The sequence below is a fragment of the Plecotus auritus genome, assembly GCF_963455305.1.
Source record: "Plecotus auritus genome assembly, chromosome: 1".
NCBI lineage: Eukaryota > Metazoa > Chordata > Mammalia > Chiroptera > Vespertilionidae > Plecotus > Plecotus auritus.
The window spans coordinates 59,235,093-59,256,131 of NC_137770.1; the positions used below are offsets into that span (position 1 = coordinate 59,235,093).

The following is a 21,039-nucleotide window of genomic DNA, read 5'->3' on the forward strand; positions in this document are numbered from 1 at the left end:
CACTGACCCCAGCTTTAATAAATGTCCTCTAAAAATCACCTGGACTCATACTGTGAAATCTTTCCTGCACGAAGTCAAGAATCTACCCACCAGTGGCCCTAAGCAGACCTGCTCAAGGCCAGGTCCTTTTCTGGTAACAAAACAACAAAAGACTGTCTTTTATTTATGTTACATTTACATAGTATAGTGTCTGCCATAAGTAGGTGTTCAATAACTACTTGCTGGCCTGGCCAGTGTTGCTCAGTGGTTGAGCATCAAGCTATGAACCAGGAGGTCACAATTCGATTCCCAGTCAGGGCACTTGCCCGGGTTGCGGTCTTGATCCCCAGTGTGGGGTATAGGAGGCAGCCCATCAATGATTCTCTCTCATCATTGATGTTTCTTTCTCTCCCTTTCTCTCTGAAATCAATTTAAAAATAATTACTTGCTGAATGAATGAATAACAAGTCCTTTCACCCTATCAGGGTAGCTCAGTTGGTTAGATTGTCATCCCGATCCACCAAGGTTGTGGGTTAAATCTCCAGTAAGGGCCCATACAAGAAGCAACCAATGAATATATAAATAAGTGGAACAACAAATTGATGTTTCTCTCTCTAAAATCAATTTTAAAAAATGGGGAAAAAAATGTCCTCTCTTCCATGAGCCTAGCAGAGGGAATTAACATTTCCTCAGGTTCTAAGCCATTACTTGAAATAACACACAAGTGGGAAATTACTGGTCAGAGTCTTCCTTAATTCAGTCTTTCTTAGAGTTCCTGTGTTCCTTTGTCTTGATAAATATATCCAGTAGACAACTGAGATCATGAAAGTTTTTTTAAGATTGTGGAATACATGGACTAAATAAAGCTAGGATGTACAAAAATGCTTCTACCTTTTATTCTGCTATTCTAATACATTTTAAAGAAGTCAATGTCACTCAGTTATCAGTTGAAGTACTTTATTTCTTAAAGGTATTTTTTAAAATTAAAATCTTTCCATATTCCCAATTATGTATTCTAGCCTTAGACTCAAAACTCATTTTTTTTCCCTGAGTATGTTTTCTGTTAAATATACAAAGGAATATATTTTCATAGAGTATGTTGAAAATTAGGAAAATCAAGGGTTCTAGTTCTGTCAGGTGCAGTATTTAGAGTGTTATTTTGATAAAGTCCCGTAGCTCTGATGTGCCTTGAAAATTCTTGCTCTTTTGGAGTATAAATGCAGGGAAAAAATTGTGGCATAGGTAAACATTCACCATAAGTACTTGAATTGGTTTTATACATAATCATCTTAGGCTCTGATAGTGAGGTAGCTGTATGGAGTGTTTTTGGATCCAACATACATGAAAACACAGGATTGCCAGGGTTCACACAAGTAGGCAGTTGTTGAGGTTTCATTTCTGTGTCTGAAGTTGAAGCTAAAGTACTTTTCTTATCCTAAAATATAAACACATCAAATCATTCTCAATTATAAACTTTTTTTGGGGGAACCCCAAAACTATTAAACTTAGCCCAGCCCTAATTTAATACCACTCACAAAAATTAACTAAAAAAAAAAATTAACTCAAAATGAAGACGTAAATGTAAGGCCTGAAACTGCAAAACTCTAGGAAAAAAATAGGAAAAAATCTTATTATTCTTCACAACAGTTTTTGGATATGACACCAAAAGCACAGGTAACACATGCAGAAATAAACAAGTGGGACTATATCAAACAAAAAAGTTTGTACACAGCATAGGAAACCACGAACAGAATGAGACAACAACCTACAGAATGGGAAAAATGTCTGCAAACTATATGTCCAATAAGGGGTTAGTTTTTAAAAATATACAAGGAACTCATATAATTCAAAAGCACAAAAAGCCACACAAAACAACAAACAAGGGGGGTGGGGGCATGAATGGGAGGTGGGGGGTAATGGGGGAATAAGGACACATATGTAATACCTTAATCAATAAAGAAATTTAAAAAACAACAACAACAAACAGTCTGATTAAAAAATGGACAGAGGAAATCCAAAATGGCAGCAGAATAATTGGAAGCTACACTTAACACTCTCCCAGGACCAAACTGGAAATACAACTAAAATACAGAAAAACTACCCCAAAAAATCAACTGAAGACTAACTGGAGAGAATCCTGATAACCAAGGAGGGAAAGTGGAGACTGCATAGAGACTGGTAGGAAGTACGGAGGCATGAAAGGGCTGGTCGGGCTCCCATAGACAGTAGCTGAAGTTCAGGAGGGATATCTCAGCTGTGGGGGGTTCCCACTGAGAACTCTGGGGTCTAAACCCCAAGCTGGGCTCCCCAGCCCAGAGCACCAGAACTGAGAAAGGTGCCCACATAACATCTGGCTGTGAAAAGCAGCAGGTTTGCTGCCTGCCAGGGAGAGATGGCTCAAAATGCAGACACCCTCTTAAAGGGCCAATGCATAAAATTTTATGTGCAGCCACTCACCTTGGGCTCTCCGGCAGAGGGAGGGCAGAGTGGACTGGAGGTGTGTGAGTAGAGTCCAGGGTTGGGGGCTTTGGGGTTAAAGCTCAGAGGGCAGCCACCTTGGTTTCCTGTGCTGAGTCATTATCTCATGCTGCTGAGGACATCTTTCTCTGGCAGAACTTTGCTATCCAAGTGGTTTTTGCCTAGGGGAAGGCAGTTTCCCCACCCTTTTGGAAGTCTTCTTGTCCCACCCTGTGGTCAATAGCCTGAGGTTAATCAGTGTCAATCCCGCTGCAGGTAGAGGTGGATCTCTGGAGGCTTTGAGTCTTTGCCTGATCTCCTTCTGGGCCTGGGGCTAGGTAAAGCAGACCCTGGTGCATATCTTGGTCTTCCCAAAGGCACCCAGCCCCAGAAGAGGGAGACACAAGTTGCAGATTGCTGAGAGCTCCTAACAGAGTACTTAGGGCCAGTCACAGACAGCTTCTGACATTATCCTGCACTAGAGGTTTGGAGTCATAGCAGATCTACCAAATACACAGACACAAACCCAAACAAGCAGCCAAAGTGGTGAGACAAAAAAACAAGCCCTAAATGCAAGAGAATTCTCGAGAAGAAGAACTAAATGAAATGAAGATAAGAAACTTATCAGATATAGAGTTCAGAATAATGATGGCAAGGATGCTCAATAGCATGAGAAAATATATAGTAATTATGAAAAAAGACCAGTCTGAAATGAAGAATGACATAACACTAATAAAGAACACATTGGAAGGAATACACAGCAGATAAGGGGAAGCCAAGGATTGAATCCGTGAATTAGAAGACAGGGTAGGAAAAAAAAAATCACTCCATCAGAGAACCAAAAAGAAGAAAACAATTAAAAAACAGGACAGCTTAAGGGAGCTGTGCGACAACATAAAACGTAACAATATTCGCATCACAGGAGTGCCAGAAGGGGAATAAAATGAGCAAAGGATAGAGAATTTGAAGTAATAATGGCAGAACACTTCCCTAACTTGGTGAAGGAAAAAGTCATACAAGTTCAGGAGGCACAGAGAGTCTCAAGCAAGAAGAATCCAAACAGGCCCATGCCCAGACATATAATAAAAATGCCAAAAATTAAATTAAAGAAACGATCAACAAAATGAAAATGGAGCCAACTGTATGGGAGAACATACTTAGCAATGATACATCTGATAAAGGATCAATATCCAAATATATATAACGAACTCACTACAGCAGATTGTGATTCATGAAACTGAAACCCTTTAAGACTTCTAAATCCTTAAAATTTAGCAAGCATATAATCTCAGTTTCTCCAACTCTAAAAGGAGATAAAAATGTTCATAGAGCTGATCTGTCAGACTAATGTGAGGACAAAGCCTTTTCTAAGTTGAATATTTGGATCAGATTAGTTAGGTTCCTCTTAGTGAAACCCAACTCACCCTGAATTCCTGGGTTATCTATAATAATAAAAGCGTAATATGGTAATTAGACTGGACATCCTTCTGGACAAAGTTGCAGCGGCAGAGGCAGAGGCAGCCGCTGCGGCAGGCAGGGGCCAAGGCAGAGGTCCCTGGCCACTGCGGCAGTGGGGGCCAAGCCCCTTGCATGAATTTCATGCATCGGGCCTCTAGTTCTATATAATGTCTCAGCAAAGTTAAATTTACCAATGTCCAGAACCTATTAGTTGTGAAAGCTTGAGTTCAAATCTGCAAATGTCAAGTATTTAGTACACTTTTTCTTTTCCTTTGTTCAGATTTAAATGATTATCAACCTATGATCCAACCCTTCATCATTATCATTTCCCCTTTGTATACCATATGTAAAATTGGTTTTAAAAAATCTGCCTTAGTCTGTGCTTATGGAGATATACTGAAAGAAAATTGGATGTAAAGATAAATTGCTATGTAAAATGGAATCATTTTTTATCATTTTAGTTTTTGCACATTTACCTCAATGCTTTTGTATGCTCTTCCAGAATTCAGTTCTGAAATTTGCAGGTTAACAACACTACATTAGTATACTACAATCTATGTATATAAAAGGCTGATATGCAAAGTGTCCCCTTGGGAGTTCAACCAGGAGACCAGGAGTTCGATTGCTCGCTATGATGTGTGCTGACCACTAGGGGGTGGCGCAGAATGGAGGAAAGCCTCGGCAGGTGGCAGCCAGGGAAGGGAAGTCCCAGCCAGCAGCTGGAAGGCCCCGATCAGCCCTGATCGCTGGCCAGGCCTAGGGACCCTACCCATATAAAAATTTCGTGCACCGGGCCTCTAGTTTACTAATATTCATTTAATAGTCATATATCTTATAGGAAGCTGGCAAAATTAGAAATAGAACTCATCAGATCTTGCTATTTATTCTTTTTTGATGCTGCCTATGTATTTTTTTTAAATATCAAGAGCCCAGATATTGGATAATAATAAGCTCCCAGCATCCTATGGTGTGTCAACAGGACAGCTTTTCTCAAAATGTCTAGGTTTCCTCTGCACAGGGAAAGCCTCTTAGGTGGAAGGTGGCTGCCCTGTGATTTGTGGGGGAAAGTACCAACTCTAATTTATTTTATGAACACCCAGTCAGGTTGCCCAGGAGAATCTCATTCACAGAGGACTCTCATCAAGTCACCCACTACACCTGATTCTAAATTTCGATCAGCTTTGGTGCAAAATGTAATACAAAAAAACAAATCTAGTTAAAATAGAGGATAAGTTAGCTGATAAACTTTGTTGGTATAATTTATATCACACAATATGGAAATTAGTGTCTACCTAAATCTTTTAGACCTCCAGGATAATTCACAAATGTTTATAGACTTAGAAATAAAATACACATTATTTTTTTGTCATAGGCCTTCACTGCAGCTTTCTATTTGGGTTTCACCTTCCTCAAATCTGATATTCTTAAAATGTGGAGTTCAAACTATATACAGTTTAAAATAAAACTAAACAAAACAGTCTAATACAAAGAATAATAAAATGATTAAGTTCTCTGTTAGTTATGCATGGGGTCAGCACTGTTTTTTACTTAAGGATAAAAAGGTAAATTAAAATTGTAAATGATTATTTTAAAATTGACTATGTCTTAGAATTGACATGGGAAAGAATACAAACCTACAAATAGATGGTAGTAGCTTTCTTACTAATTTTTAATTTGTAAGGCTTTCCTAGAATTAGAAAAAGCCTGGCCACTTTTATTTTTCAAAGTCCTTCAGTATAAACACATATTAAAAAGTATAGGAGCCATTGAAATAATAAAAATATTTCTTAGCCCTAACTGGGTTGGCTCAGTGGATAGAGCGATGGCAGGGTCCCGGTTTGATTAGGGTCAAAGACACATGACCTGGTTGCAGGCCTATCCCCAGAAGGGGGCGTGCAGGAGGCAGCCTATTGATGATTCTCTCTCATCATTGATGTTTCTATCTCTCTCCCTCTCCCTTCCTCTCTCTGAAATCAATAAAAGTATATTTAAAAAAATATTCCTTAGAGAAGCTGTAATTATAAAATTATTATTTTTTCTTTTTTGGTGTCACAGTTGATGTTAACTATAGTAACATCCAAAGTAAAAAAAAACACACCACAAAAAGGGATAGAGAACTTGTTTGAAGTAATAATGTTTGAGACACCCTTTTGTTTCTGTTGAGGCCCACCATCTTTCTTGTTAATGTTTTTCTTAACTTTTTTTTTTCCACAATTGGGGGACAGTTAAACCTTAGCTTTCTAGTTTCCATCAACAGTATGAGTGCACATATTTTTGTAGCTCCTATCTTTATTTGAGCAAGGTACAATGTAAATAAATGCAAAATGAACAAGGTACATTTTTTGTTGTTGTTCAAAGCCATCACCTCATGTTTGCAATAGGGTACGAGTTGCATACCATCCCCAATCACCTTTATACCTTCAGAACAATTCTGGCTTAATTCAACATTGTACATTTTGCATCTGTGTAGCTCAGTGGCTGCCTAAAAAGGTGTTGTTTTTTGTTTGTTTGTTTGTTTTTTTAGGGTGGGTGCGCCAAATTTAAAGCAAAGTAGACCAACATTCAAAAACATCCAGCCTTCTGTCCAAACCCACTCAGCCGTACCCGGTCATTCTCCATATCTTTCTTTTTTCGTCAAAGGCAGTCTTTTTCTTCAGCGGATGAGGAGAAGGCCAAAGGATGCGGCTTTTTTAGTACACCCAATTAAAGCCTAAAGAGAAGGGAAAACGTGGGCTGGATCAAAATCCCGAGCAGTCCTCAGGGTTGAAACCATGAATCCTTTGGAGCGATTGTAGTAGCCCGTCTCCATAGCAACGTTCAGCAGCGCCTCTCCGCCTTTAGAGCGCTCGGGCCGGATGTTGTGAGGCTCGCGGCTTCCTGCCGTCTCCCCGCGGCGGGCTGCGCTGCTCTTCGGGAGTCGTAGTTCTTCCCTCCGCTGCCGCCTGATGTAAGGCAGGGGCGAGACTACGAGTCCCAGCATGCGCTGCGGCGCTCTGTCCGCCGCCTCCTCCCGGGAGCGGACGCTTGTGAGCAGGTTGTTGTTTTTATAAGAGGCGTCACTGGGCTCGGAGCTGTGACCAACGCCACCGCGACAGCCGGCACTTGGGGGCGGAGGTGGCGCTGCCCCTTCAGGTACGGCCCTGGGTGGGTTTGGACCCCAGGAGAGGAGTCGCGGCCACCTGTCAAGGCCCTGGCTGGCACCCGCGGATCATACGCCTGGCGGAGGCATTCGCGCGGTCTCCTCTGAGGCTGAGCTCAGAGTTCGACTCCTGCCGCCTGGTGCGTGTGGCCGCGGAACCGTAGTCTGCAAAGAGCCGGTATCAGTTCCTGAGGCGTCGGGTCTGGTGGTCCTGCAGCCTCCGACTGCCACGTGCAGACCCCTGCGTTAGAGGTGCGGGGGAAGCTTGTGGCTCGGGGGACCCTCCTTCCCCCGAAGGCTGGGTTGGGTGAGAATCCATATGGTGAGATGTTATGTGCGTCACCCTGCCGGGTTTTCAGCCGGCCCATCTTTTTTTGGTGACGTTTGAGTCCCGTGATGCCAGGAATAGAAACATTAAATATTAAATAATGCAGGTGAGATTTCTGCTCGTACACCAGGCGCTCCATATCCTTGTCCTCCTCCAGCGGCCCCCTTTAGCGTCGGTCTTCCTAATCGAAAAATCCTCTGGATTAGCTATCCATTTAGTGCCTTGCAAGCCTTACATGTTTTCCTTGTTTAATGAATCCAACTCTGCCATTGGGAGCGCCAGTTTTAACGGACTCAGTCCACTTAGGTACTTTGTTGCGGGGATGAAATTTACTCCAGCTTTATTGAAAAAACAGAATGGAGTTTTCTTGCAGCTAGAACAGGTATTAAGAATTTGGGGAGATTTGCATTTTCCAGTAAGGTCCCATCCCTTGGATAGTGCTTGAAATGTCACTCTTAGCCCATCATATCCTTTGGCTTAAGGTTTTAATATTATTAGGCCCCAAATTTTCGGTGATATTTATCACACTATCCTAGTGTGAATGCTTTATTATTCGTTCCTGAGCTCTGAGCCTAAAAAGGGAATGGAAAGAGGAAGTTGGGGGGGTATTATTTTTTATTTTTTATTTTTTAAATTAATTACTTTATTACCTATCATAACTTGAAGTTAACAGAATTCTAATTCTTTTTTTAAAAATAGGTTTTTATTGAAACATCAGTGATGAGAGAGAATCATTGATTGGCTACTTCCTGCACACCCCCTACTGGGGATCGAGCCTGCAACCCTGGCATGTGCACAGACTGGCATCTAACCATGACCTCCTGGTTCATGGGGCCATGCTCAACCAGTGAGCCACATGGGCCGGGAAGGGGGTTATTCTTTTGAAGTATAATTTTAACCCTTTACCTAAGGATGGGATATAATTAAAGAAGCTATTAAAATCATTTACAATGTTTAAAATCATTCTTAAATGTGTTAAATATTAATTTTTAAGTAAAACAGGTTAGAGAATAGTGTGATTCTAATTTTGTAAACGACATAGAATGTAGAGCAATTATATGCCTTTGAAATGTCAACGTAAGAAACGTTTAAACCTGTAGAGTTTTTATGAGTTTATTTGAGCCAAATTGAGACAGTTGCTGGGAAGCAAAATCTCAGTGGATTGAGAAAATGCTCCAGAGAATGGCAGCTTTGCACCTTGCTTTATACATTCTAATCAAAGGAGGAGGAGTAAGGATTACATGAAATCCATTGATAATAGAGTATTAGGAAGGTGGGAGAAAACAAAGCAGGGAAATCTCTGGGATTGGATAAAAAGTAAAATGAATAGACACACACTTTTACATTTGTGAATATAGGATTACTAGCAGTTAACAATTAACATGGTAACAATAACAATGAGGGGTTTTGTGGTCTGTGCTCTGATGCAGTGAGAGGGTTCGGTAAAAGGAAATTAGCCTGACATTGCAAAGGTATGTTATGACAAAAGACCTCCCCTGAACGTGTCAGGTTTAGTATGTGGTCCCTTTTTGGTCCACAGAAATAAGACTGAAAGGATAATTTTAATTATAAAAGTGAAATTACAAATAATTTTTTATTTTTAAATATATTTTCATTGATTTCAGAGATGAAGGGAGAGGGAGAGAGAGAGAGAAACATCAATGATGAGAATCATTGATCAGCTGCCTGCTGCATGCCCCACACTGGGGATCCAGCCTGCAAGCTGGGCATGTGCCCTGACCAGGAATTGAACCATGACCTTCTGGTTCATAGATCAGTGCTCAACTACTGAGCCATGCTGGCCTGGCACAAGTAATTTTTTCTTTATACTTTCTGGTATTTCCCAAGTTTTCTATAGAAAAAGAACAACTTAAAAATGGAGATAGGTGTAGCAATTCTAGTTATAAAGACTCTTTAAACATTACTTAGAAAAGCAAATAAGTAACAACAAAAAAATGTAAAGTAATGGTTGAAAGGCACAGAGTTCATTTGTTGGCCTGGAAAGGTAAAAAAAACCATGACAATAATTCTTAGTATTTGTACATCTCATCTGATTTTGCTCTGTTTTCACTTTGTAGAGTAAAATCAAAGAAAAATGTGCTAAGTATTTCTTCAGTTAAGGCAGTGCAATCTTGATTATTTTTATAAATCCATCAGGTGATAAAATATGGGGATATTAATCTGAAAATATATCCAGATCTGGATATAGCAAATCTATCATTTGTTATTTTGTAAGCACTTGACAGTGGAAATGTTAAGCAATTATTATAAAATGGGAATTTTAAATGTTTTCATTGAATCACTTTGAGTACTATGTTTTATATGTTTGATATTTCGAGTTTATGTTAATTTTTGTTTCCTATTATGGGTATGTTAGATATGGTAGGTAAGTAGCATATTATTAAGCCTACTTTTTGTTTTTTTCATACAGGAAGGGCCATATTGTTCTATAGGAATAGTCAATGTATTTTTGTAATTATCAGCCTTGAAAAATTAGGGTTTACCTCTTTCCCATTTTACTGTGTTGGCTCAATATCTTAATAGATATTTGGGTCCATTTACAGGACATAAGCATTCATAATTAACATGTCTGATTTATGAACTGTTCACAGTATTGTGGCTCAGGTTGCATAATTGTATTCTTATCCAAATTCAATAAGATTTCTAAAAATTAAGTATGAACTGCTAAGATCATAGAAGTAACCGTTTCTGAGCATGTAAAGAATGTGGACACAGCAGCAAGGCCTGTAAGCCCAGGGTGTTTTAAAACAGAAAATGCAGACTCATCTAACACTGCGGAACTATTAGAGGCTGGATTGTTTTTGTGTTGGTGTGTGGTTAAGGTGAGGAAGTTGCCAATTGTAAGTGATAATTTACATTTTCAAGAATTGTTCTTCTGGCAGTTCTGCAATTTTGACTAGATTACAGCTAAAAAATAATGAGTCAGCTTCAAAGATCATGTACAATAAACTTGAAAAAAATCTCTCAAATTGAGTTCTAAAATGAAATTTAGCTCTGCAATATGGGGAGGATTACAACTAACTGATGAATTTTGGGATTTTTATTTTAAGGGCATTTAATGTGTGAAAACCTGTTTAAATGCCTGTAGAGTTTTCTGACAGAGTATTAGGAAATGAGTTAAGTGAGTAAAAGAATTTCCTCTGTCATCACAGAAAGTCAAAATCTAATTTTTCATTAGTACTTGTCTATAAATCACTTTCCTGAAACCTTACTTCTGGTTCATATTGCCAGTGCAATGGAATGCAAAAAAAATTGGATTGTGAGTCAGATGTTTAGTTATGTTGAGCAAGTACTACCGTGTTATGGGTCCCTGTTGTTTCCATTTGTGTTGTAAATAATAGCCAATTGCTTTACTTCATGGGGTATTTGTGAAGATCAATCAGATATGAAAATGCTACCACTTTGTAAGAGTGACTCATACAAATTATTATTGGCCTGCTAGCATTTACATAAAACATATGTATTTGAAGTGTGATGACTCAATGTAATATATACTTTTTGACTGTGAAGTTTGGAGAAAATTCAAAGGTGATCTTCATTTGATATTTCTGGTAGAGCTATTTGGCTTTTTTTTTTTTTTTTGATTGAAGGAAACCTGGCTCCTCTCCTGATTGTGACTTTGCATTCTGCTGCCTTAAAGGTCCTGAAACTGAAGTGTGCTTTTATGGTTGTGCTTTTAATTTTGGTTTTGATTTGTTTTAATTGCACATCTAAAGTATAAGGAAGATAAGTCTAACTTAACAGTAGACAGTGGATGTTTTTAATATTTTAAAATAGCACTTTGAGTTGAACTGGTCCTCTGAGAGAGCACTGGTCTTTCAGTGCAAGAATTAGTTTAGGCCCTAGCTGGTTTGGCCCAGTGGATAGAGGGTGGGCCCCGAGGACTGAAGGGTCCCAGGTCCCATTCTAGTCAAGGGCACATGTACCTTGGTTGCAGGCTCTGGTGGAGGGTGCGTGTGGGAGGCAACCAATCAATATCTCTCTCTCACATCCATGTTTATACCTCTGTGTCTCTCCCCCTCCATTCCACTCTCTAAAACTCAATGGAAAAATATCCTCAGGTGAGGATTGAAAAATAAAATAAATAGTTTAGAACTTAGATGCCTCCTTCTGGGGAAGTCAGCTTTGCCTCTTAGAGCAAGGTTCACATGTTGTATACAAATAAAAGGGTCTTTTAGAAACTTGTCAGTAAATTCTAATGACTTATGAGAATAAATACAAGTAAATCAGAGTAAAAGAAAAAAAATAGGTAATTTATCATGGGTTGGTAAAACGGCTTATTTGATTAGTTCATAATGCAAATAACATCTTTAATATTTTAATCTAATATTACTACTAGAAAGTAACAATGAATATATATTTAATTATTCTGTAATAAGGTGTGCAAACTTTGAAAAAATTGAAACAATAAAAATTTATAAAATTCCTTTGTTTTCCATCTTTTCATCTTTTTTCTCAAATGAAAAAGCTGAAGACAATTGTAAAAAAAAATTACGACAGGTAATCCTTTTGTGAAAAGTATGTTTAAAATAAACAAAAATATAGCTTATTTGGCCCTCTCCCTCTGGAGAGCAGGCCAGTGTCTTTCCCTTTCCCTTCTCCCTTCCCTTCCCTGCAAATAAATAAATAAATAAATAAATAAATAAGGTGATGATTATATATATTTATATATATTTTAATAAGTGAAAACAGATTACTTTTTAAGAAATTGAGAATAGAAGAAAACAAAGAGCCAGGACCCTAATTTCCCACTTGTGTGTTATTTCCCTAACAGGGAAAAAGGACCTCCCACCAGGGACTGTGGTGTTCAAATAAGAGCAGTGTGGACCTGAGTCAGTTTAGATATTTGTTGGCTCTTTCAGGTTGTCCAAAATTAAGATATAACAATCCCGGAAAGTCAGGATTTTTCTCAGAATACCTCTTGAAAGGAATATTTCCATACTAAAAGGTATTTTAATTTTCACATAGCCTTTTGGATTCGTATTGTTTATTCACTTTATTTCAAACTTTTTGTCAAAGGTGTGGCTTCTTTTAGATTGAGGCAAACGGGGATACTTTTATCTTCAAATATGGCAATAGTTGCTTTTGTTTCCCAATTTGAGGGATGTTGCATCATAGAAGGAAACTTGTGAAGAAATTGTATATTGACTCACTTCTTGCAGAGTTTATTTTCTAGATCAAAAGGTTTATCTGTTGTATGTAACAGTATCCTGGGCATGAATAAAATGAAATTACTGCTCCTGTTCAAGATTTTTTTTCCAGATGCCTATCTTTAGTGATAGATTTCAGTGTTTTAAATGGTATTCCACTCCATTAGAAGTAGGAGAGCCTGCTTACTATAGATCGGTTATCTTTGCATCCACTTACATGACTAATATAACCAGGAGGCAGGATAACCATAGGACCCACATCTTGATGCCATAAGTACTAAACTGTGGACTCATCAAAGCCCCAAGTCTTTTCTCTACTATCAGGTCACCATTGATACCTAAGATGGTATATATGATCCTCATATATAATAAAGAGGTAATATGCAAGTTGATGGCCGCCTCCATGTGGTCAAAGATGGCTGCCCCCATGTGGACACAAGATGGCCACCACAAGATGGCCAGGAGGGGAGGGCAGTTGTGGGCAATCAGGCCAGCAGGGGAAGGCAGTTGGGAGGGACCAGGCCTGCAAGGGAGGGCAGTTGGGGATGATCAGGCCTGCAGGGGAGGGCAGTTAGGGGTGACCAGGCCTGCAGGGGAGGGCAGTTAGGGGCAATCAGGACGGCAGGGGAGGGCAGTTAGGGGCAATCAGGATGGCAGGGGAGGGCAGTTAGGGGCAATCAGGACGGCAGGGAAGACAGTTGGGGGGGACCCAGGCCTGCAGGGGAGGGCAGTTGGGGGGGACCAGGCCTGCAGGGGAGGGCCATTAGGGGCGACCAGGCCGGCAGGGGAGGGCAGTTAGGGGCAATCAGGACGGCAGGGGAGGAAAGTTAGGGGCAATTGGGCCGGCAGGGGAGCAGTTAGGCATCCATCAGGCTGACAGGAGTGGTTAGGGGGTGATCAGGCTGGCAGGCAGGCGAGCGGTTGGGAGCCAGCAGTCCTGGATTGTGAGAGGGATGTCCGACTGCCCTTTTAAGGCCCGATCCTGGAGGCCCGATCCCACTGGGATTGGGCCTAAACGGGCAGTTGGACATCCCTCGAGGGGTCCCAGATTGGAGAGGGTGCAGGCTGGACTTAGGGACACACCCTCCCCCTTGTGCACGAATTGTGCACCAGGCCTCTAGTGTTTTAATATGAGTTCCTTGAAGAAACTGATCACCTGTAAAATGATTGGATTTGTATCAGTCATTCACTGTACTTAAAATTGGGTTTGTCTTTTCATTTTAAAAAATGTTTATAAAAAATGTATTTATAAAAAATGTTTATTTTTGCCCTGACAGTGTAACTCAATTGGTTATGGCACCATCCCCATATGCCAAGGAGGTTCGATTCCCCTGTCAGGGCACATAAAAGAATCAACCAATGAATGCATAAGTAAGTGGAACAGCAAAGCGAAGTTTCTCTCTCTAAAAAAATCAATAAATAGCCCTAGCCAGTTTGGCTTAGTGGATAGAGTGTCGGCCCTTGAACTGAAGGGTCTCAGGTTCGATTCTGGTCAAGGGCATGTACTGGCCAGGCAGAAAGGACATTTAAAATTTTTCATTAGTTGGGATATTGAATCTTCTTCCTTTTCTCAAATGAAGTCCGGTTTAGAGTAGACATTTTCATATCCTTTTGGGGAGATGAAAGTTTCAGAACCTTTGCAAAACATTATAGAAATAGGTCCTTGAAAGCTATCTAGACTGACTCTCATCTTTGATCACATTTATAGTGTGCAACACTTTTGGGACCTTTGCTGTCAGCCCATTGGTTGTCTTTCATCGGAATTATAGACTTGTGGGAGAATAATGCCCCTATTATTCCTCATCATGTCTAATTCTAGAAGATAGAGTGATGGAAACCTTACCTTTTCCATAGTAAAATGTAGCTACCCAGGAATGATGAAGGGCACCATCATGTCAGGTAACATTCTCTTAGGTTATACTTTATAGGCAAAATTAATATTGTTGCTGTGTTGTTAGTTTTGACAACTACCACCTAAATTGTTTTAAAATTACATCTTTGGCCCATAACTGTCTCCTAAATTCAGCCTACATGTTGTTTCCATTTGGATGTGATAATAGCCATCTCAAATTTAACGTGGCCCAAACTGATTTACCAATTTTCCTTTTATAACTTACTGCTTTTGAAGTCTTCCTGTCTCAATTCTTGTATTTATTTAGGCCAAGAGTCGTTCCTCTTACCCATTATTCAGTACATCAGGAAACACTGTTGACTCTACCTTTCAAAATATATGTATAATCTGTCCACTGTCTTCACTGCTGCCAAACCAGTTCCAAACCACCATCATCTCTCATCTGAATTATTGTAGTAGTTTTGCAAATGTCTTCCTGCCTCTCTCTTTGCCCTTCCATAGTATTGTCTCAGGAAGGCAGCCAGAGTGAGCTTTTTATTCCTTTCCTCAAAATCTTCTGTGACTTTTAGTTTCAGTAAAAAGCTAAGGTCTTAGGATCTGTAATTATTATTGTAAAGTCCTTAAATGCAGAAGGGTTTATGTAATTACTTATGGTGAAAAGTATGAGGGGAAAAGGGATTTGCTGGAGAGAAGACAAGATGATAGAGATAAAATTAAAAGATACTCCACGCCTTTGGGCATTATCTTGAAGACTGTACTTGAAAGCTTAACTTGAAAATATCTTATCTTCTATATATATATATATATATATATATATATATATATATATATATATATATATATATATATATATAAAAGCCAAGTGACTGGAATGACCGGAATAACCGGTTGCTATGACATGTACTGCGGCCGGCCAACGGGCCCAAAGGGGGAGCAGCCCCTCCCCCTGGCTGGCCCTGGCCAGATCGGGGGCAGGACTGGCCAACCAACCTTCTGCAGTCCCTCCCCCCCAGCCAGTCCCACCCCAATTGGCCCCCATTGGGGGAAGCCAGCTGGACCCCACCCGTGCACGAATTCGTGCACTGGGCCTCCAGCATATATATATTTTTATTGCTTTTAGAGAGGAAGTGAGAGAGAGAGAGGGGAGATAGAAGCATCAGTGATGAGAGAAAACGATTGATTGGCTGCCTCCTGCATGCCCCACACTGGGGATCGAACCCACAATTCAGGCCTGTGCCCTGACTGGGAATCGAACAGTGATCTCCTGGTTCATAGGCTGACCCTTAACCACTGAGCCTTGCTGGCTGGGCAAAAGCTTAACATTTTTAAAAAATATTTTTTTATTGATTTCAGAGAGGAAGGGAGAGGGCGAGAGAGAAACAATGATGAGAGAGAATCATTGATGGGCTGCCTCCTGCACGCCCCCCACTGGGGTTTGAGCCGGCAACCCAGGCATGTGCCCTTGACCAGAATCGAACCCAGGACCCTTCAGTCCACAGGCTGACACTCCAACCATTGAGCCAAACCGTCTTGGGCTAAAAGCTTAACATTTTTTAAAAAATATATATTTTACTGATTTTTTACAGAGAGGAAGAGAGAGGGATTGAGAGTTAGAAACATCGTGAGAGAGAAACATCGATCAGCTGCCTCCTGCACACCTCCTACTGGAGATGTGCCCGCAACCAAGGTATATGCACTTGACCCTGGGACCCTTCAGTCCGAAGGCCAATGTTCTATACACTGAGCCAAACCGGTTAGGGCAAAGCTTAACATATTTAAGGAATGATGTGAGATTATCATTTTAGGAAGATCACTTAAAATGGCAGTTTTCAGAGTCAGTTCCTCTAGGGTGGGGCTCAGAAAGTTACTTTGTAAGTTTTGCTTTAATTGCAGCGAATCCAACTTTTTGAGAACAGCTGAATTAAAATGGTTCTATAGTATGACAGAGTTTTGTTTATCCAAATTGTTACTTTGGAGTTATGGCCAGAAAGAATTTTTTTTTCTTATTTGGGCTAGATGTCAAGTTTGTCCTTCCTCCAAGACTTTAAACAAAGAATCAAATTGGGGCTTCATTAAATTGGGCTCTTTGATTTGAGAAATTCAAATATGCTAAAGCTGTCCCAATTTAGCAATTTGTATTTAACTTTCTTTTGAAATGTTTTTGTTTATTTCATCCTCTGAGCTATTATTTTGTTACAAAAGCTAGGAACTACCTGTTTAAAAGAACTGTTTAAATGGAAATTACCTAGAGAAGGGTAGGGGATATACACATATTAAATATTTCTGATTGGGTCTGGCAACTCAGAAGTTTTGGAAGGTTATTAAGAAAATAAAGCATCTAAGTCTTAGGGGTGAGTTATGGAGGAACAGTGAGAATATAGGCTACTAGAAGAGGTTAGAAGAAGGGGTATGCAAAGGGAAGGAGAGAAGCTTTCATATGGTGAAGAATGCTCTAGGCTTCAGCCACTTTCATTTATGTTAAAGTCATATCTACTTTATGTTCCATAGAGAAAGGTTTTTCCAGTTACCCAGTCACTTTACCAGAAACCTGCACTAACTATATTGGTTATTTAATTCTCTTTAAAAAAATCTTTTCCATCTTCTCAAATTTCTCCTAACTTTTCCCTTTCTCTTTTAACCCCTCCTTTGTCAATACTGGTTAAATTTACATGCTCACTTTTATCATGGAATATTGCACTGATTCCTTGCATCCCATAGGTCTAGGTGCCCTGTAGTTGCTTCCCCATCTTAATATGTGCCTTTTAAAAGATTCATACCTGTTCTTATAATACTCAATTCATGCTAGAATAATTGCCTTTTTAAAAACTTTTATATTCTTTAACTGTTTCTGCCTTTGCTTTTTGTTAAGCCCGATGAGGGCTGAGACTTAGTCTGTCTTGTTCTCTTATTTCCAGAGCCAAGAACAGAGCCTTGTATACACTTGGTGCTCAATAACTAAAGGATTATAAGACTTCAGGAATTTTAACAGGCTGATGCTTTTTAAAAATCAGTTATATATATAATTTATACTTTATATATAATTTTACATAATTATAAATATTTTATTCTTTCCTCATTGATACAGCAGTCAAATATCCCATGATAAATTAATTTCTTTAGGTTTTCCTGGTCTTTTCCTGGTGTTGTTGTTTTTTGTTTTAATCATTTGTTCTCTTCTTAAGAAGGTAGAAAAAGCAATGATATGACTCATGTTGGTTTGTTTCCTTCAAGTGTTTCATATTAGTCTCATGGCTGTGTATGTTTTGGTTGTTAGAATAAGCATAGTTTAGGCAGGATCTGTAACAGTTCCCTGGAGCTATTGTGGAAGAGCTTATGTAATAAATACATAATTGTGAACTTGTTAAAAAGATACATTATTTATTTACTTGTCCAACATGACTCCTTTCAGTCTACCTGGTAAGTAAATATTTAGCCAATCATTGATTTGCAACCAGTGTACAGTTTAATGCTCCTGTAGAAATGAAATACACAGCCCTGGCTGGGTAGCTCAGTTAGCTAGAGTGTTGTCCGCCTATAAGCCAAGGTTGCAGGTTTAGTCCATTGTCAGGGCACATACAAGAATCAATCAATGAATGCATACATAAGTGGAACAACAAATCAATGTCTGTCTGTTTCTCTCTTCCTCTCTTCCTCTTCCCTTCCTCCCTCCCTCCCCTCATCTCTCTAAAATCAATAATTATTTAAAAAATAAATAAATAAAATACACCATTAAAAATACATTAAGTTTACATATTTATCAAATCTAAAAATTCATAAGTTGCCGAAACCGGTTTGGCTCAGTGGATAGAGCGTCGGCTTGCGGACTGAAAGGTCCCAGGTTCGATTCCGGTCAAGGGCATGTACCTTGGTTGCGGGCACATCCCCAGTGGGAGGTGTGTGTGCAGGAGGCAGCTGATCGATGTTTCTCTCATCGATGTTTCTAGCTCTCTATCCCTCTCCCTTCCTCTCTGTAAAATATCAATAAAAAAATATATAAAAAAATAAAAATTCATAAGTTACTAAGAAGTAATATTTTCAACTGATGATCCTCATCTATATATATATAAAAGGCTAATATGCTAAGTGTCCAACTGTTTGACAGGTCGCTATGATGCGCACTGACCCGGTTCACCCGGAAGATGCTATGCGGGTGTGTGGCAGGGCAGGCTCCTTGCAGGTGCCCGGCACCTCAGCTCTAGGGCTTCCCCGGCATGGCACGTGAGCCCTGGCGTCCCGGGGGAGAGTAGCAGGGGGAGTGAGAGTGAGCTCAGTGGACACCCTGCATTCTCACTGCACCTTCGTCCCTATCACCCCCGCCCCCAGGTAGCTGGCGAGAAGTCACAGCCCCTGCCCACCCCCAGTTCCCCATACCAGCCTGGGGCCGGCCCCATCAGGCGATCAGGGCCTGCTGGCAATGCTGCTGGTTGCCGTCTGCAGGACAGTCAGTCGGGGCTAGGCCCCCCCGCCTGGCTCTCTCAGTGCCTGGGAGCCAGCGGTGGCCCCCCCCACCGCCTCTGCTGCCTGCTCACCTGCTCCACCATCCCACCACGGGTCCTACTCTAGTCAGGACCCATAGGGGCTGGCAGCGCCTCCACTGCTGCCCGCTGCCAGCACTGCATCGCCAACGCCCGCCATGTTCTGTACCGCCCCCTGGTGATTAGTGCACGTCATAGCAAGTGGCCGAACTCCCGGTCGAACAATTTGCATATTAGGCTTTTATTATATAGGATATAAAGTTCTCATTGTTGATCGTGAATTTGGTTGACACTTGTATTATAGAGAAAGGGTGAATAGCGATATTAAAATATTTCTTCTAATTAATTTCCTTTCAATGTGCACTGGGCACTAGTTTTAAAATAATTCTCAATGATAGATTTTAAAATTATTTTACTTTAAAATACTTATTTTTTTAATCCCTCTTCTTTTTGGCAACCATCAGCTTGTTCTATATATCTACGGGTCTGTTGCTGTTTTGTTTGGTTTAGTCATTTGTTTTGTTGTTTTTGGATTCCACATAAAAGTGAAATGATATAGTATTTGTCTTTATCTGTCTGACTTATTTCACTTAGCATAATACCCTTTAAGCCCATCCATGTCCATCCATGTCAGAAATGGCATGATTTCATTCTTTTTTATGGCCAGATAATATTCTGTTGTATATATGTTCACACTGTCTTGATCCAGTTTTCTATGGATGGATACTTAAGATTGCTTCCACGTCTTGGGTTCATACGTCTTTTCAAATTAGTGTTTTTGTTTTCTCAGGATAAATATCTGGAAGTGGTATTGCTGGTTCTTAAGGCAGCTCTATTTTTAATTTTTTTGAGGAACCTCCATGCTATTTTCCAGAGTGGCTGCACAAATTTACAGCCCCGCCTATGGTGTAGGAGGGTTCCCAACAGTTATTTGTTGATTTTTTTGATGATAGCCATTCTGACAGTTGTGAGGTGCTGCCTTTGCTTTTGTTCTGTAATGCTTTTCTGTTCTCTTAAGAAATCCTTTCAGTCCTGGCTGGTTTGACTCAATGGATAGAGCGTCGGCCTGTGGACTGAAGGGTCCTGGGTTCGATTCCGGCCAATGGCACATGCCTGGGTTCCGGGCTCGATCCCCAGTGGGGGGCGTGCAGGAGGCAGCCAATCAATGATTCTCTCTCATCATTGATGTTTCTGTCTCTCTCTACTTCTCCCTTCCTTTCTAAAATCAATAAAATATATTTTTTTAAAAAGAAATCCTTCCAATGTTATCGTATCTTTGTTATAAATGAGGAACCAGAATTTATTTTTGTGTGATTTCTCTCAATTTTTAAATGTTGACAGCGATTTCAGTTTAAAAACCTGCCTAGCATGTCTGAAAAAAAAACAATGTAACTCATTTATAAAGCCTTCTTTGACCTTTCTTCTTTCCTCCTGCAAAATAATTTCTCAGTTTTTGTATAGTCCCATATGTCAGCCCATAATTTTCAAATGATGTTAAACAATTCAAATACCAGTAGTAACATCAAAAAGTTTTTTAAAAACTCATGTAAACGTTCAATGAGAAAATGGGATTTATATAGTCAATTTAATAAGGAATGCTAAACCCAGCTTGTGTGGCTCAGTTAGTTGAGCGTCATCCCATATACCAGGAGGTTGCTCACTGTTTTGATTCCAGGTCAGGGCCACCCAGGTTGTAGATCGATCCCCAGTAGGGACATGCAGGAGGCAGCCAATTGATGTTTCTTGCTCACAAATGTTTCTATCTCTCTTTCCCTTTTCCTCTCTCTGAAGTCAATAAAAATGTATTTTTTAAAGGAATGCTGAAATAGCCAAAATATAAAATTGGTTTATCCTATAGGGTTTCAGACTGTAGTCTTTGGAATAATCATCTCTACTAGGCAGAAAAAATTTTTGCTGTAATAGTTTTTTTTAAGTTTACCATTAAATTTATAAACTGGCCCCTAATCAATTGTAAATAGGAAATCAAACAATCAGATGACCTCAAATGAACATATTAGAAAATGCTCTAGCACAGTGGTTGGCAAACGGCGGCTCGCGAGCCACATGCAGCTCTTTGGCCCCTTGAGTGTGGCTCTTCCACAAAATACCAAGGCCTGGGTGAGTCTGTTTTGAAGAAGTGGCGTTAGAAGAAGTTTAAGTTTAAAAAATTTGGCTGCTCT

At 40.0% G+C, this 21,039-nt stretch overlaps 2 protein-coding genes across 6 annotated transcripts in view; one reads left to right on the forward strand and one right to left on the reverse strand.

Moving 5' to 3' along the window:
- Positions 1 to 1,066: 1,066 nt before the first annotated feature.
- Positions 1,067 to 6,513, reverse strand: PIERCE2 (piercer of microtubule wall 2; the record flags this gene model as incomplete). Its single annotated transcript, XM_080667166.1, has 2 exons — positions 1,067 to 1,414; positions 6,499 to 6,513. The coding sequence occupies 2 exons, from the start codon at positions 6,511 to 6,513 to the stop codon at positions 1,067 to 1,069; spliced, it is 363 nt and encodes a 120-aa protein (XP_080523292.1).
- A 330-nt stretch (positions 6,514 to 6,843) lies between these two features.
- CCPG1 (cell cycle progression 1) overlaps positions 6,844 to 21,039 on the forward strand; it is a 45,152-nt gene continuing 30,956 nt past the window's right edge. For all 5 annotated transcript variants that reach the window (XM_080663751.1, XM_080663753.1, XM_080663750.1 and 2 more), the window contains exon 1: positions 6,844 to 7,026. The gene's annotated coding sequence lies outside the window, so the exon portion shown is untranslated. The remainder of the gene's footprint in view (positions 7,027 to 21,039) is intronic.